Below are 18,861 nucleotides of genomic sequence, written 5' to 3'. Positions count from 1 at the left end.
CACGCTAAAGGGAAACGCACAGCATTTAATTTTAAGTTGCCAAATTTAAGGTGCCTGAGGAGTCTCATTTTGCCATACAGTCAAGGGAAAGTGGGCTACTCCAAAGGGACGGGGAACACTCGAATCAGGAGCCCATCTTGCTCGCTGACAGCTTAAGCAGCATGAAATTGAGAATGCGAAGGTGGATAGAAGGAAACTACCCTTTTTTACATCTATGACTAAAGAGAAAGAGAAATAACATGTTTACTATCAGAACTGGAACCCTAAATAGTGATTAACTGTATAATACTATATATATAGTTAAAAATCAGATTTTTTTAAAATAAGCAACTGTATTTAAACTGATTTATTTTAGCAGGCTTTCTCAAGTTGAAAACAACTAAAACTACTGCATTATTTTCTCCAGTGAGCCTGCAGTGCCCACCAAGCAGTCAGATCGATGCTGCCAAGGTGCAACATGTACTCTTGCATACTGCTTGATTTTATCATTAAATGCTTTATCATAAGAAGGTCTATTTGTGTAAAATATCCCATTGCAATATTCAGAAGGCAGTTTGACATTTGCCTATAGGTTCTCTCTGGGACCGTAGCAGGGAGTTTGATTCTACTTCAACTATAAGGAGAAGGGCTGAACCAACACCGGTGCAAAAAACAGATTATGCCTTTGAGAAACAGAATTCAGTTCAAGATTCTTTCCTTTTTCCGCTGCTCCAGCTTCACATCTGGCTCAACCTTGAGAGACTGAGGAAGAAAGCGCACTCTGTTCTCCTCTTGTCCTTCTGACTGCACTGTTGTGATGCTGACAGCACCATCACGGGGGTACCTTTGTTCTGTCCTATATCCACCTTACGAGAGAGTCAGTAAAAACATCCTTTGGATACATCAGCAACCAGCTAAAATTAAACACTGTGGATTTCTGGTATTGGTGAAAGCACCTGATGTTTTCTGACCAGATTCTTTCCTCCATGGTTCAAAATGAGCAGCCCATTAGTATATATTCATTTTCCTGGGGTATAATTTTCTTTTACAATAAAGCTGGAAAGCGCTAGTAAAAAGGACGACGCAGATGAGGTGTAAGCGCTTGCGAGCACAGAACTAGTCGATGTAAAGCGGCACATCTGTAAGGGCACAGGAGAGCCACTGGATTGTGACCTACGGTAAAACTCCCCAACGAGCGTTAGCTAATCGTTTAGGTGACGATCTTTGCGTTCGTTACACGCAGCAGATGCTGAGGCCCGCAGGCTCCCATAGACTGTAAGGATTAGAGCTGAGAAAAGCATTCACGAAAAAGGCCAGAATTACTGGATTTAGGGAGGCTGGCGATTCTACTTTATTGCGCCAAACGGTTAAACACAGAAAACAGTGAAAGAGTATTTACTTGTTTGAGATGATGGATCGTAAAACTAATTTGTAATAAATAAATTTTAAAAATGTAGCGACACAGAAGCCTGCACTGAAAATAGTACCACCCCCTTCAGCTGTCTCACTAATTCCCTAGTAATATAAATAGTGTTTTCCACTCTACTTACACCACTGCAATAATTGTAAAGCCTATGGATAAACGCTGTTGTCTGGGTTTGCGGTGAACTTGGTAAGCTGATTCATGAGCGATCACACAGCACTCCCACTGCAGCACCACATATATGACACCTGCTGCCTCCCCATTACGAGAACCCCTCTCCTGGGAAGTGTATTTTACTGTAAGTCATCTCCTAGCTCAGACGCCAAATTTAAAGAGCACAAACATTCTATTTTAGCAGCTTTAAACATCGCGATTTTCTCCTTGAGAACAGCAAAGCAACAACAACCTGAAACACAACCAGGAAGGAACTAAGATGTTCTCTGCCTTGGAAATGTCATTTTTACAAAGAGGGACCCTGTAATAGAAACTGAGCTGATGGAGAATAATGGGAAGAGAATAGATCAGTCGTGCACAAGGAAACATAACCTTGATACTGGGCAGGGGTTAGAGCCCAAAAGCTTAGCCAGGGCAGAGTCTCGCGTTTGAATTCTGGGCAGTCGTCCAAAACAGCATTTGGGGTTTGCCTTCCAAACGTGGTAAAGGAAAAGCAGTACTGAAAAAAAACCCCAATTTATTTTATGTATATGCTTGAGGGCCGGAAGGAAGACAATATTACACTAAAATTAGAAATACAACATCTGTATTCATTTGGTTGTGATTCAGTTATATCCACACTCTCATAAACATATAAGATTTCCACTGCTTGGTTCTTATCGTCGCAGACTGTGTCATTACAGTAGGGGTGAAACGGGGCATGTTGGTCTGGCAAGCCCTTACCTTGCCAGCTGCTAGGTTGGTTTACTGCGGGCTCCTAAAGTTTATGCATTTTAAGAATAAATATTACAGGCCATGTATCACATTATTAGCTTAAAAATTCCCTGTTTGCAGGGTTTAAATTATTTGTTTAAATTAAAATCTTTCAACCTGGACCATTGGTCCCTTTATAGCACTTTAACAGAGACTGCGAGTTAACAAAATAGACTAAGACACAGGTTGTAAATATTTTCAGATTGTTTTTAGTCTTTCTTCGTTGAGGTCCTGACACATTGAGTTATTTTATGGCTGCAGCTGGGATCCAAGAGACATATATCAAACTGCCTCAGTACCCTCCTTTGTTTTTTATGAGCTCCTGATCCTCAGAGCACATTTTGAGAGAAAGCCAACCAAGACCCAAACCTCCACATCACCACGCTGCCGCTTCTGGAGGTGACACCACAAACTGGGGACCCTCATAGGGTTATTTTTCCTTTAACTGCATGAATTGTTCGGGGAAATGGGAAGTCCCACATGAATGAGCTGGTATTAACAATCATCATCTTATGTTCACGCTCTGTTATCCTGTAATTCCGTGTCAATCTGCAAGCACCGCTCCAGTCTCGCGTGCGCAGGCATCCCGCTTGACCCCACTCTTCCATGGTTGCCTGAGGTCATACTTCAAGATCAGGAATAAGGGCTGTTTATCATTAACTGATAAATACTGTATGAGACAGGCAGCTGGAACTTTGATTAGTTTAAGGCAGGATGAATAAATATATCTGTTCTTTCATGGTTCTTAATGTAGTATTTTTGTTTACATCTCTCAAAATCCATATAATCTTCCAGCAGGCATTTCTTCCTTTCTTTCCCTGCCTCCAGTGCAGAGATAATGGGCCTGATCCTTTATTACATTAGCAATGATGAACTGCAGCGAAATGATACACTGCAGCTAAAAATCCGGCTCTCTAAACATACTGGTATAAAAGCTGAAAGCCCAGTTGGTGGAATTAGAACCTTTTGTCACAATGGAGTTGCAAATAGTCTGCAAAACACGCTCCACTCTGAAGGTAAGATTATCTTTACAAACCACGGGGAGAGCAATCTCTGGTAAAGCAAATCCTAGGGCATCCTGAGAGAGACAAGCTGATCACTTCTCCGAGAACCACATAAATCCTCCCTTTGCTTTTGTGGTAACACTGAATACAGACATTCAACAAGCTCTCTTATCGCTCATTTTTGGGAAAGCACATTGAGGCTGGAAATTTTGAAGCCATCCTTAGAGTAGCACAATTTGATGAATAGCCCAGATAAGAACACTCTAGCAGTCACGACAGCATCTCCGATGCGTTGAAAGAGGAAGCGGTAATTGTAATGGGGGCAAATTCAAACAAAAATATTTCTTGGCTAATGTGTTTGCAATGAGCTTAGAGAAGGATATAGAGGAAAGGAAACCAGAGGGCTTTTAAATAACAAGATCAGCTTGGGAGAGGACTGATTTATCTAATCCTTGCTTTCTGTATCTGGGTCACTTTAAATAATCTCATGATTAAAAGGTAGCTCCTCCTTTTGTGAGGGCCCCTAGATGAAGCAGTTGTCAAAGCACGACCTTAGCAGCTAACGGTGAAGGCGTTTCTATTCTAAACTCTGTTGCAGAAGTTTTGAAATTGAAGGGAATAATTTCTTTCTTAGGATATGACAGTTCCATTACAGTTACTGAACAGAAGAGAATTATATTTCCTCATTTTGTCTTTTCAGCTCTTTGAACCTCAATCACTTGACGCTTGTCAGATCACCTCACCCTAGGAGGAGCAACTCTTTGCACGAGGCTAACTTCTTTTGACCTTCTCTGGAATGGAGGAAGGTCAGGACTGATCCATTCCATAAGGTTTGCCTGGTCAGAACAGCTCAGCATCACTGCCACAGGGGACGGTCTACAGGTAGACTCAGTTATTAAGAATATTGCCGTAGGGGTATCATCACATTTGGCAGGCTAATATTGCAGTTATCAGACACCTCTGTTGCCTATACCTGAGTCAGATGATGCAATCTGACTTCAAGGGAAAGCTTTAAAGACAAACAGTAATTTATCAAAGGGCAGGGTTGGGCTGACTAAATCGGTGATATTTCTTCCACCTGGGGAAAAAAGATCAAGAATTGGCATAAGAATTTACAGTATATCGCGAACGTAGACACTCACGGAGAGGAAGATTAAAAAAAAGAATTACTGTTCTAATGCACAAGCAACAACTAAGGTTTGGGGTAAAGAAGTGATCCAGCTGCGAAAAGAGGGCTCAGTGAAAGTGTGTGATGGGTGGATGCGTGGGTGTGAGAGAGAGAGGTAAGTGGCCAATCCCACTTCCACGGCTCTGCATAATGAAACATTTCAATGCCCCCTGAGGACTTTTTCTCACTTCCCCTCTGAAATTCAGAAGTACCTAGAGGGTCACCCACACAAGTGAATACATGTTGCAAAAGATTACATCATTCCATGGGATGACCTTGTTCTGCTGTGCAAAGAAATGTAATCAAAGCTCGGAGGAATTGCCTGGACCAACCCCAGGAGATCTGTTGCCCACCTGACATTATAGTTTGTACCATCCAGTCCTCAGATGACATTTTATATTATCAATGAGCGCAGCTTGGGCAGATCTATACGTGACCAAAAATCATGGTCAAATCAAGAAAAGAAATGGCAGAAATTGTTGTGGGTTTTGTTGTTTTTTTTTTTTTTGCTTGATGATCCATATCTAGATCTGCTCACTGAAGTAGGAGCAGAGTCAACCAAGTGAAGGTTTTATAGATACTCATTATATAAATACATTTTCTCCAGCAATGCTTGCAGCAAAAGGCAATTCTAACTGAGCCAAACAATTGCACACTGGTTAAAGCCTAGGTGGAAGTATGCCAAAAAGGACCAGCAACTTCTAGATCTCTCTGGCCATTTCTGGGCTTGCCCTCGTTTCAGCATTTGCCTGAAACATACTCAAGGAAGATGTCAGCTCTCAGATGATATGCATGCAGGTGAAAGTGGAGTCATTCAATTAGTAATCACTGTGCAATTAGGCTTTGTATCAAAATAGAAATTACTTTTCTAAAAATAGTAGTGATGACGTATTAGCTCAAAAGGAACAGACTTTTTTAAAAGAGGAAGATGAATAAAACAACAGCTCTGAAGGCCAACACGAAGCTGAAGGGCAAAGCAATCTAGTAGAAAAACAAAATCCATAAAATCAAAGTCCTGAATGCATAACAGTCTCAGAGCGCACAGATGGGGTTTGTAATCTCAGTGGTTACGGTGTTTTTAATAGCATTTTCCAAGATAATTCTGTTGTTTTGTTGTTGCAAGGAACTGGGAAATCAGCGTGGTGTTTCTCATGTCACTGGTGGTAAGTTTCGATAAAGGCCAGTGTTTTTATGCAATTTAATGGACAAAAGGAAAACCAATAAACGGAACGGCCTGGAGCTGAGTATACTCTTTTATCTATCAGTTTTATCATCAGTGAAAAAATCTTGTCACTGTGGCAAATTGTCATCACTGAAAATGAGAATGACCTTGACAGATACCAAGTTCTTTAAAGAGGAAGTTATGGAGCAACCTGAGTAACTTCACTAGCATTAAATCACTACCAACAAATGGCATTTAGCAGGGGCCTAAAAAAAATAAAGTGTGAAATAACAGAGATACCAAGGAAAGGATGTAATATACCCTCAATACCGACAACTGTTCATAAAAGATTTAAGAGTGACAATACAGCATCTATTTTTAAAAATGGCATTGAGAGAAAACGTAAGAAATAGAAGCTGAGCATTTCAGTCCATTTCTCACTTTTTAAATTAAAATTTACCTTGAATTTGTATTTTTGTTCATTTCTGACCTTCTCAATTAAGCTCCTTCCTGATATGACTTTTCTCTTCGCCTTTTCATCAATGACACACTTCCTGACAAAAAAAAAGCTTAGTATTTGAGTATCTGAGCATATTCTCTTCAGTCATTCTCATTTCCTTTTTCTACGTAACTTCATATTTTTCTTTTTTGACCAGCTGTACTTCGGTATGCTTGAATCTTTCTTGATTTTTTATCATAAATCAAATGTCTATTCTTTATTAATGTTGAAGTTTCTGGTTTTCTCCTCTCTTTTTTGGTAACTTATTTATTTTCTGTGACACACATGATTCTTGAGCGTGTCAATGCAATCTCGAGTAGAAAGGTGGCATTCATTATCCTCATTCCATTCACGGGGCAGAGAGAAATCACTTTTTTACTTAATCTTCCAAGGGAGGCCTCTGGCGAATCAGTATTAGAACCAAATTCTTAGGAGTCTGCTCTGAGCCCTGACTAAAAAAAACATACATCCTTTCCACCCATCATATAGGCAACATCTGTTCATTCACATTCACATCACTAGCTGCATGGGAACATCTGTGTGAACGCTCACGCACAAACACTACTCGAAGTGCTGAACACTATCAATAGACATTACCCAAGTACATTTAACAGTTACCAAAAAGAAGACAGATCTGGGACATGCTCCTCTCTCTCCGTGTGCAATGGTTAATTGTTGTGCTCATGACAGTGCTTTGGCCAGGGAACCATATGACAGGGAGGTCCCTACGAAGGGACACCTTCCACTGGAAACACCCCTCGGCAGCCGCAGCAAGAGCCTCCGAACATCTCCTCCGGCCTGATGCAGCTATTACCCATCTCTTCTGGAAAAGCGCAGCAGGCCAGAAAGACACAACCCAAAGGCCCCCACAGCTGGATCATGCCGCATTAAGGACTCACCCGCCCATTCAAGTCAAAGGGAGCTGTTTAATTAAGACAACGTGGCACAAATCCAGGACATCTGTATCACAGCAGTTTGAATTTATCCCATCTGAAGGCAACCAGTGAGCAGCGCTGGGGAGAAAACATCCTCCAGCAGATTCATTCAATTAATACAAGTAGCAAATGCCTACTACTAACAGGTCTGCACACAGCACACCGAACATCCACTGCTAACAATAAATGTGTTTAGAGGACTGTGTAAAGTAATACCTGCAGAAACAATTTCCAATTCTCGTAGGAGTTTTTCTTTTTAAATTTAGAGAACTTCCTTTATTTTTCTGGCATCAGGAAAAGCCTTTATGAAGATTTTCTGAGGGATACTGCTTTGCGAAAGTATCATTTTTACAATTATTTCTCTTACCATGCTCAAAATCCTAACATTAAAGACATGATTTTATCTTCTTATACACATGAAAAGGCTGATAGATGTATGAAGAAGTCATCCAGTTAGGTCATTAGGAAAGGAGTTTGCTAAATTTTTCAGCGACGGAGTTAAAACTTTTCTTATCTTTAATGGAAGTAGAGCACAGGGAGTAACTGACCATCAGTTGTCCTGAAAGAGCTCTTTAGCAGTTGCTTTGGGGCATAATAAAGAAAATATTTAAAAAACCTTGGAATCGAGCACTTAAAGGTCTTTGCAATTTCTCTCTCTTGTCTTAAAATGTAACGAAGGTACAGACAAACCTATTCATTTTATAAACTTATTAGTTCATCTCCTGCTCTCTACTTACTTTAGACTGTCCATCATAAATTTGTAACACCAAACAACAAAAAGACCCCTCCGGGTCCCAGTTTCCCAGGCCTGGGCAAGCAAGATGTGGGGCTGGGCAGACTTAGGATGGACTCTGACAACTCAAAACCTTTAACAAACTCATCTGTGTCCCTAACGATCAGGGAATTTGCTACAGAAGAGGATTGGGAAGAGCATCTCACAGAAGCCCAGCTATCTTTCCTGAAACTCAGTTCAACCAAGGTAGTTCCCAGACGCACTGTTAAATCACATCACTCTCCTCTTGTTCTGCTCATGTATCCCAGCACGATTAAGCTAAGGGTCATTACCTTACCAATAGACAGTTAAGTGCTGGGAAAATTTAATTTGAAATTAAACTACCCCTGAAGCGTGACTTGTTTTTCTCATTGTCTTAGCTTACACCATTACTGCAAAAATGGTGTTTGTGGTCATTGAATGACGCACCGCGACTCAATCTGAACACTGTTAGTTAGCTCGATGAGTTACTTTGAGAATGACACAAGCTGACTAGATGCTTCAGAAAGATGCCGTTTCTTTATCATATATAGTCCTCATCTGTTCCATCTGTTCAGTTCTTCATAGCTAGAGACAGTTCCCCCAGTTAAGGTAGCATTTACAAACACTAAGTTATTTATTTGATAAATTGTCCCTAATACTAAGCAGGGGAAATAACGAGTATCTCAAAATATGGGTTAGGATAGCTTGGTGAATTAAATCTACAGCGCTAATAGCGTGCCTGTTCGGGAGGGCAGAGGAGACAGGGACAGCTAGCTCGGAAAACAAACCCTCATCTAGCTGGTTTGCAGTACGTTGTTAACTGCGAATCTAGCCCATGTTCACAGCCCTGAAACCACCGCAGGCAGGCAGCCGCCTCTACAGCCTCGGTCAAACCAGCGAGAGAACCGGCCGTCGGTCAGTCTCTGCCACACCACCACGTTCTCTGGTGTGTTTGGAAGAGCAGACAAGCTTCGTGTCCGTGGAATTAACTGGGCTCTTTTTACAGCTGGTTTGCCTGCCAGGACAAGGTGAATTTTCCCAATTCAAATATACCTTCCGAACTTTTCATTTCAATTCTTTCTGATCACATAAAGAATGAGTTTAGAGGCCTAGAGTAAGTCATCTGCAAATTTTGAGCCAACAAGAACCACGAAAAGCAATTCTATAAATCAAGTCTTTGAGAAATTATCTTTGTTCCTGCTCACCAAATTCAACTCAAACATACCATGTAATATTTACACACTTTGAAAAATTTCTGAAACAATTTATTAAAGCACACTAGGAATTCCTGAAAGATTTCAGTCAACAAAAATGTGAGGTCCTGTGTCACACAATGAGTATATAACTACTTCTATTTGTAGTTTACTTTTATTTTACTTACCATCGAATGCTATGTAAGCCTCAATTTGATCCATGTGTTGGGCTTGGACATGTGGAATCACTGCCTAACATCTCATATCTATCTTATAAAATTTCACCAAATAACTTTTAGAAGAGAGAAGGGAAAAGAGCATCATACCTGAGATTGTGCATTAATATTGGCTCCTTCCTTAACCAGAACTTTCACAACTTCAGCTTGTCCTGCTAAGGATGCAATGTGCAGGGCTGTGTTCCCTTTCTGTTATAGAGAGGGGAAAAAAAAAAAAAAAAAAGACATTACCCTTCCTTACGAATAATTTCAGCCAGCAGTTCTTTATAACGTTCATTTTCTGAGGACAATTTTACCTTACAGTTCCATGATGATAAACATCATAGGGGACAGAACTGGTAGTAGCAGCCATTGAGTGGTTGTCTCAAGTGGCTGTCTAACATCCTAACATAACTTTTGAGTGTTTGGGGCATGGGACAAATTTCTAGGTAAAGACTAGTACAGGCTAACAGGGTTTTTTGTTCAGTCCAGAGATCATGACCCATAGAAGGTAGCTGAAATGTAGGAGTCCTAAAATTCAAGGTGTGAATCCCATGTGAAATGAGATTTCCCAGTGCAAGACGCAAAAGGACAATCTGACTCTGTTAAGTAACAGAAACTAACCTTTTGAACACAGAAGATCAGCCTTTTTTTCTCTTCTCTAACTGGCATAAAATTAAAAACGCATGTTTTTGAAAGGTATTAACCTTACATTAGGAGATGCACTGCACAATAATAATAACCTCTCACAAAACAGCAGCAGTGCAGTAGACGTCTGCTTTTGTAAGAGCCTTGTATTTTTTCCAGGCCAATCCCTCATCCCACGAGCAATATTTAAAAGGCTTTAATAAAGAAACAAGGTTCATAAAACCAGGAAAAAAAACTTCAAAGCCCTATCTAGAACCTGGTGGTTCTACAAACAGCTTCACTGAGGGGTGACTTGAAGATGTTTTTGAAGGCGGGAACTTCTGGTTTTTCCATAGGTGATGGGAATAACAAGTGCAGCAAGAAGCACTCTGAGCTGAGGGCCAAGCGTTAACCTTGGTGGAGGTCCTGTGCATCAGAAATCAAAAAATGAGAGCACCATGAGCACACAGTGGTGGTAACTGAATGCAAAGGCTGAGCACAAGCAGCCAACCCAGACACTGGGAGTCAAACATCACGTTGTTCAAGACAAAACTCTGGCCCATCACAAGGAATTTACAACCCGTAGACAAACAACATATTGACCGAATGCTTTGGACATACCAATGCGCCTGCCTGTAGAAAGGCTGAAGGCAAAACAAATTATCACACGGGTGTGTTTTCAACTGTGCCCTTGAGTAAAAAATCTCTGGATGTGATATGGTCAATTATCCTTTTTTTTCCACAGGCTTGGAAGAAAAATCTACTATTCTGAGCTATATTCACTCTCTTTATAATGGGGACTAGTCATTGGAAATGATGAAAACTTTGGCATTGCTAAAACCTTTTAATGCTTCCCCTGTAAACAGACTGTATAAATAACAAACTTTCCATCTTTATTTACTACTGGTGAGCTTCAGCAAAGAACACAGACTCACAGGCCATAACAGAAATAATATTTGAAATATTGGTGAGGTATTTATATTCTCTTATTTTGCACTTTAATATTGTTTTTCTAAATTTCTCCCATTTATTTTACTTTTTCCTTTTGCGAATAAACTTACAGACATGCATGAATTACCTTCGTGGCAGAATCCACAGCCGACCCTCTTTCCAATAATTCTTGTACCAGTCCCACATGGCCTTCTTTAGCCGCCAGGTGCAGAGCATTGAGTCCATTCTGTAAGCACAAGGGCCATATCAATTACAAATATCAGCTCTGAAGATACACATTCCTACCTTACCCTGGTACAAGAAGAAGATTAGTAGCTGGAATACTATTACGTCTCTTAGCCGACTGTCTACATAAGTCAGATACTTTGGACTTGGCTAGTTAAGCCAAGGCACTGTGTGACAAACTTCTCCAATAATTTTTTTTCTCATAGCAACAAAGAGATCAAAACAAACCATATTTGCAGGTATCCATAAGAGATTCCTTCCTTTCTGAGTGTCTCACATTTCCCCAGACTACTACCCTGGGTATCTCCATGAAGCCCATTATTTCAAACTTTGAGTGTATTATCTGCCTTCTCTGTACCGCTACCTTATCTAGCCCCACCGAGGTATTACCAACACAGAGAAATCCCAGGACTTAACCAAATTTACACAGGATGCGCCTCTTCAGTCAGGATTATTCCAAGCTGATGTAGCTGTCCGGAACCCTGGACTCTCCTCCTCTCCTCTGGGATACATGGTATCAAACAGAAAACCAAAAGCACAACAGACCATAACGGTCGCGGATTACATGTGGCTTGCAAATTATACTGATCCCTGACTTATTACTTCTGCTGGTTTCTGATGAGCAAGTCCTCGCTAAACTTTGAGGTTCTGTAACCTCATTCAAAAAGTCAAAGAAAATTAATGAAATAAGAGCTAGGATTTTAAAAAAAAAGCAACCTAAGAACATTAGTATCCAAATCCTTTTCACAATAAATGGGAATAAGATACTTCATCTCTCATAAATTTCAGCCATGGAAACTGTACCTTCTTCTTCCTAGTATCCCTATTCTACCCAAGGAAAAAAAACATAAAATGACAGTCTACTGTCTCTGAATTGCCAACCTATTTTTCACAATCCTACGGTATTTTTCATGGTACATCAGGCAGGTGACAGCAACAGATCCTGCCATTGCCCTCAAGCGTTCTCCTGTTTTCCATATTGCAAGCATCACAAGCGATACTCAGGTATTCGAGTAACTTGCAGCAAGGTCAGCAGTGTGTAATCTTTTTATCACTTTACTTGTCTCGAGGCAGTTCATAGTCATTTAATTGCAACATAAACAAGCAGCTTTCTGGTCTTTTATTTGTCCATCCACAGAGGCAGTTCAAGCTTGTAATTCCCAGTAGGATTTTAAAGCACTTAGCACTTCACAGAAGGCATTTAACGGGAGTGGGTCCAATGGCTGCAGACACAGCAATCCAAATGCACTGCCGAATAACTCCATTTAATTCTACCTTCATGTACGCAGCACTGGCAGATTTTGTGGGCAAGTTCAGAAGCGCAACTACGAGAAAAGCCAGGGAACTGAAGGAAGGCTACATTCACAAGCTGCCAAAAGAAGAATACCCTTACGCAGCCTGGTAGAAAGGGAAACGCTAATGAGAAATGTAGTTTCAAATCCCATCATGCGGGTAAAGCAGTAGCAACCAGATCTTCCTTATTCCAGAGGATCACTCTTACTACCAAGCTGTGGAGCCCAGGGGTGGCACTAGTGACGTGCCCTGGATCAAGGATAAATTCTTAACTAAAATTATGTGGTGAGGTTGACCATAATCATCAAGATGAGGAATGCTTTTATGTCAGGGAATGTTTTGCAGGCTTAAAACATTTCAGAAAGCTTTAATCTTCCTTGTTTTTTTTTATCTCAGCTGAGTATTAAATAACCATAATTACTACCTACAGTGGTCGAAAGCTGTGAAACAGTATTTGGTGGGGAAACACGGTGTTGTTCTCATTGTTTGGGAACAAAGACCTGTTCTCATATCTAATCTCACACATTCAGTCATCAACCCTTTCTATGAGAGTATGAACGATAACTTTGACTCCTTGCAGCTGTTCAAAGCTGAGGTATTGCTACGACATGTCACTAACCTTTTCTACTCTTTGCGAGCAGATCGAAGACCACAAACAGCACAGAAGCAGCAATATTGCACGGCCCACATGAATTCTGTGCGTGCACACGCCTCTGAATGCAGAAAGTTCAGGGCAAGCTCTTTTTTTAGTTTACCATGTGGCAAAGTATGGAGAAAGCAGGGCTTGTCCCCGTGCTTATTCAGTAGCAATCTCTTTAAAATACCTGTGTTAGTACCTCCAAGACACATCTAATGATACCACATTAAGCAGATGAAGGCTAATATTGTTGCATAGATTACATTAGTTTCTTTGCAACATTACTTTTTTTTTATTCATTAAAACATAAGCAAAATGAAAACATGAGGTCCAGTAAAAAGGTTACAGAAAGAAACTATAGCCTCGCTACAGTTCCTACTGTACACGTTCAAAGTCTGTAACTCCTTAAATAAAGTAAGCCAGGGCAAGCAGCAGCAGAAGCAAGCACTGCACTTTAAATGTTGAGGGACAGCGCAACTGAAGCCTTAAAGCAAGCTTTGTTCCTCCATAATCGGAACCAATGCTGTAATTATTTCCCAACCCACATGGCTGATCCCTGCTACTTACGATGACGGAAGCTCAGATCTAATCAATGCAACTCCTCCGTTCCTGTCAAGTGGATTCTTGTATTTTAGAACAACAAAGGTTTCTGACACCTCCCTTCTTCTCTCTAATGCCTACCAAAAAGTTGTGGGGGGAGGGGGAGGAAATTAGCTGTCTGCTAAGCAAAACTGTACAGCATAGGTACTGCTCCTCCCCACAAAGTATAAATGTACCATAACTACCTTTCATTTAGAGGCTCATTAGTAATTCTAACTCTCATAAAAGAACATAATATTAAGCCTTCCAAGCTTGGTTCTCCAAGTGTTTCCCTGCAGAGTCCAATTCCCTCAGTTTTCTCCACCACCACCGAGCTAAAGCCATCAACATTTTGTACCCCGTAGAGGGTTACAAACATGCACACATACCACTACTGCTCACGGCGCTTATTATACCGTCACCCTACATATTTTCACCACACCAGAAAAGCCCACGTATTTCTTGCACGTCATAGAAATCACCAACCTTTTCTAAGCCAATTGCAAGTCAGTGACTTTTTGCCTGTAAGACAGGCACTAAGTCTCACTGCTGTTGTCTGAAAATCACCCAAAGGAGTCTGTGTTATTTCTCCCTTTGTACTGAGTTGTCTCATGGAGTGATCCTCATGGAATGGAAATTCTTCAGCCATTGCCCAGTTCAGCATCAATCCTGCTGGGCCATTTACTCCTTCTGGGACATCACCCAGACGGCTGTTACGTCCAACAGCAATAACAGCTAATTCCTGCCTAACGCAGTCATGCCAAAGCAAACTGACCCCGTGGAAAGGCAACTTCTTGGCAGAGCATCAGATCAACCTACAGTTCAAAGAACACTGGAAATCGGGGAGGTCAGCACTGCAACCTCTGCGCAGTTCTATCCCCAGCCACCTTTCTGCAGATCAGGTCCCTCCGTCGTTCGGTGTGAGGCTGCACGCACGCTTCTGCCAGCGCCGCAGAGAGCGCGGCACGGAAGCATGGCCATCAAGCCAGGGCAAGGTCAGGATTGCTTCTTCTGTAGTGGTATTGACTTATTAAAAAGAGAAAATACAGCCCCAGCAGCTGTCTGGCATTACTGCAGCTTTACTGACAAACTGCATTCCAAAGCTGCAATACGGGCACGGTGAGAGCTTTTACAGCCTCCCCTCTAAGCTCAGCTGTGACAGGTATAGATGATAACCTGGTAGTTCTAGAAAGCTTTACTCTCCTCCTGCTGGTGAGACTTAGTGACGAGTATACGGAACATAAAAATGTATAGATTGGGGAAAGAAAGTATTCGAAGAAAGTGGAGAAAAAATCTTTATACCAGCGAACGTTTGCTTGTGTTACTTCAGTATATAATGGCCTTGGCACTAAAGAAGACAACCTTTGGTAAATATAATGATACTTACTTCTGTTTGAAGGTATTAAGTACTTAATATCTTTAAGAACATTAGGAAGCAAGAACGCACATCAACAGAATTAACCTCCTTCTTCCCTGTGGCCTCTGACCCCTTTTAACTCCCATCGACTCTGATGGAAGTTGGGATGCGACATCTTCCAGGAAGATTTGCCAGCACTTGAGTTTCTTATTACTCTTGCCTTTGCCACACAAGGTTAGAATGGCATTTAAGCAACTTACAGAAAAACCATCACGGAAGTCAACAAAAATAAAACAACACAAAAATCTATTTTTTCAATGTTTCGGCATTCTCTTGAAGCATGAAACGCAATGCACTTTTACCAAGTTCCCTCCACTGATGCCGTGTTCACAGGCTTATATATATACACTAAAGGCCATTAGCAAGGCATGAGTTACAAACAAAACAAAATGAAAAAGCTATTGTGGCTAACTCTGCATGGTCGTGCTAACTCCTTGACATGTTTTGCCAGAGCTAAGGAGGCACCTGCCTTCTTAGTAGAGGCCGAGACCAAAAAGCAGTATCATAGTCTTTGTTAAAGTCAAACACTTTTCTCCATCTCTTTAACAGATGTCAGTCTAAGGTTGCTGCAAATTCTCTTTTCTAAGTAAATCTCTTGGGGAAGTAAAAAGTGCATGTGGTCAACCCCTTTTCAAGGATTTGGGAAAGGGCACATTAAAGAGCTGAGCAGAGCCCTCTCAAGTCCAAAGGTCTGTTGAAGTTTTCCCCAAAAATATCACAAAGAAATAAAGCAGATGGTTGAAAAAAGACAAATACTTTCAGATTATGAAAAGTCTCCCTTTATGTGGCTTTATAGCCCATGAACTCAGGAAAATGAATTGAACTACTGAGTGATAGCAATGTGTGATACTGTCGACCTCATAATGACTACAGTGCTACTTCAGTCTATAGTTAGCGCTACTGGGAGTGTTAGCTGCTTTCCATTTGGACAAAATGAGGGAGTAATTAATAGCTGGTGCTCTGTCTCACTGTAACTGAAGCAATAAAGACACCAGTCAAATTATAAAGCAGCCAACAAAGTGAGAGCAAAAACCAAACAGATCTAAGTTTTAAAAAGCCTTGGAGCTGGAAGCCTCCCAAAACTACCTAATATTTGAATCCTGTTCTGCTCAAGGTATCAGACTTCACACGCATTCCTGGTGAATACAGAAGACTTCTTCAAAACAAATGCCAAAATCCATCAAATTTTTCCTTCCAAGAAAGTAACTCTATCACCATGAAAACCAACAAACCTCCAAAGAGAGGGACACATTACTTGATGTTGCCTTTTGGATTACCAAATCTGTTTCAAAACACAGCATACAGCTGACGAACCCTTAGACTTGTCTGATTTTGGGGTCTAACTTCTGCGAGAACGACGGGCTGCACAAATGCGTACTGTAAAATTAGAGTTAATTTTGCTAGTCAACATTTTGACCATTGATTCAGAAGCAGGCTGTTTTCTCTTGCTACATTAACTAGAAATAGCAACCATGTCCTAAAATAACTACGTTTGTAACATAAGGAAAAAAGCTTTAAAGGAATGAGAGATTTCCAATGGCTATCAGTTTTTCATCCTATAAAACACCAGTAATTAGATTTTTTTTTAAAGGGACTGTTTCTAAAACAGGGGAACTTTGTCCCCTGACATTTTAATTCTCTCCAGAAATAAAGAAATAGAGATGATTTATGATTTTCAGGACAGAGAATGGTGCTCCAATTTAGATCAAAGTACAAAAATCCATAATAACTTAACTTGGTATGAAGGTAGCACTCAACAAAGCATAATTAAGCAACTACTAATCATTAGCTACATATATTATTAATCGTAACTAATGCCTGTATTCAGCATATCCAGAAACATTAGGTTCCACCCAATTTTGGAAACAGATAAATTGGAGAAATATTTTGATTATCTATAAAGACAGATCACTTTGAAAACTTAGGAGCTGAGAAACAAATGCTAAAACTGAAGAAAGCATCTTCTTGTGTTATCCCTGTTCAGAAAAGCTTTCTCTTAACATAATGTACTGTTTTCCGAGATGGGATCTGGTCTAAAAATAGCATTATACTGAGAAAAAAAATCCTGCATATAAAAGGCTTAATTTTTGAAAGAGCACTCAAATATCTCACCCTTAAAAATACACCCCCTGTGTTTTACACAGTACATTAGATTTTCCCCTTAGACCACTGGAACACAACCCATTCCAGCCCCTCGGAGGAGGAGGGATAACTCACAGGCTGCAGAAGCAGCTGCCATGGCTTATTCACTATTCCCCGACTTCTAGAAGAGGAGTCTGCTCCTACTCCCAATAAAATTTACAGTATTCCACTGATGCTCAATCAACAGAAGCTGAGGGTCTTAGTTACAAAAAAAGCCTTGCGAGCAATTTTATACGGCACCAGAATCGGAGTCTGCAAGAAGCTGAAGTGCCCGTTGACGCTCCATGGCCGGTGAAGGCTAAGAAGGCGGGCTCAGCAGTGCTGATGATGTACGGTGCCGGTCTCGGGGCATTGTTTGTACTTGGGAACTCCCAGAGAGTAATCAATGTCTTCAGCGAAACAGATTCGCTAGTGCACAGAGGGAAGTTTTTCCTGGCTGACAGGGCTGAGACAATCCAAATTAGAGATTGATTTTATTCATACGTCTGAAGGGGTTATTTTAGCTTTTTTTTTGTTTTGTACTGTTTGTCAGGAGCTCAAAACACCTCACAGAGTCTAGAAAATTCCTGATTTAACTCAACCCAGATGTCAGGTAAAATTACTTAATTAAGTCATGTTATTATGGGATTTTTCTGCTTTACGCACTAGTCAACCAACCACTCTTCTTACCCTAATAAGTGCAGGTGTAAGTCCAACTTTGATCTTAACCACAGCGCAAACCCACAGATTCTGAAAGTTGGTGATGTTGCCACCAATCACCCAGGAACACTTTATCTCTTTCAAGCCGCTAAGAAGTTATGCATCATCTATTCCCATGTTTGCGTGCATTCATCTGGCTCTGATTTCACCTACACAGTGCAAGAGGAGCTTTGCCAACCAGCTGCAGATGGGAGGCACTTTCCACAGAAGATAAATGTGCAGCAACCCTAGTCATATTCCTCTCATAGCAAGCAAGAGAATATGAACACTGGAAAAGAACCCCAAACTTGTAATGTTTCCAAGTCATTATCATATTAACTGTGCTCTGTCCTGGGGGTGATCCTTTTTGTTAATATTGGGGCTTATAACCAAGACACAGAATTTGCTGGATCTGTTCGAATATAAGAACTTGAGTCTAGATTTACTCTCTCCTAACTGGGGAACTTGAAGTTCACCAGGTTGCGTCCTGCGTAACTCGGCAAGTTTTTTTCTTGACAGTAGGTCTTCTAATGGAAACTTTCTTCTAGACAGTAAGACAAGATTCTTTCCATATGTTTTCAATAAGCAGCACATGGAAAGCCCCAGTTCTTATCCTGCTCATCATTAAATTCCTTGGCACAGACAACAGAACCGCTCTCACTTTTGTGTCCTAACTTCCATTTGACACATGCCTACTTTAATCATCTGCAGCTTTTCTTCAGCAGGGAAGATAATGTCTCAAAATACTTTAGATTATTTCCTTTCTTATTCTTCTGTCTACTCTTTTTTCAAAAATAAATAGTGGCCACAATTCTGGGGGGTTTAATTAGTTTTGACATTTTTACAGTCTGAATGTCAACATATAAGTATCAGAAAAGGAGCAAGGAATTTTATGGAGGCTTTCTTGGTGGTAAAGATAACATTTGGGTAATGTAAAGCTCCAGTTCGGGAAAACAGCCTTCTTCACACTAGCACTTAGCTGCATACTTAGATTAAATTAATTAGGACTTAAATGCAGTTTTAAAGTCGAACATGTAGCTAATCTTCCACAGA

General features: G+C 40.7%; 1 protein-coding gene across 1 annotated transcript in view; it reads right to left on the bottom strand.

The window, feature by feature from the left end:
- Window positions 1-18,861, bottom strand: part of ANK2 (ankyrin 2) — a 171,269-nt gene that overhangs the window by 133,249 nt on the left and 19,159 nt on the right. Inside the window, exons 3-4 of the mRNA XM_075090087.1 lie at window positions 10,965-11,063; window positions 9,371-9,469 (exon numbers count right to left, since the gene is read on the bottom strand). Of these exons, the coding sequence (XP_074946188.1) occupies window positions 9,371-9,469; window positions 10,965-11,063 (198 nt within the window). The remainder of the gene's footprint in view (window positions 1-9,370; window positions 9,470-10,964; window positions 11,064-18,861) is intronic.

This window comes from Phalacrocorax aristotelis, chromosome 4 (assembly GCF_949628215.1).
Source record: "Phalacrocorax aristotelis chromosome 4, bGulAri2.1, whole genome shotgun sequence".
Classification (NCBI taxonomy): domain Eukaryota; kingdom Metazoa; phylum Chordata; class Aves; order Suliformes; family Phalacrocoracidae; genus Phalacrocorax; species Phalacrocorax aristotelis.
This window is presented reverse-complemented; position numbering and strand designations above follow the sequence as displayed.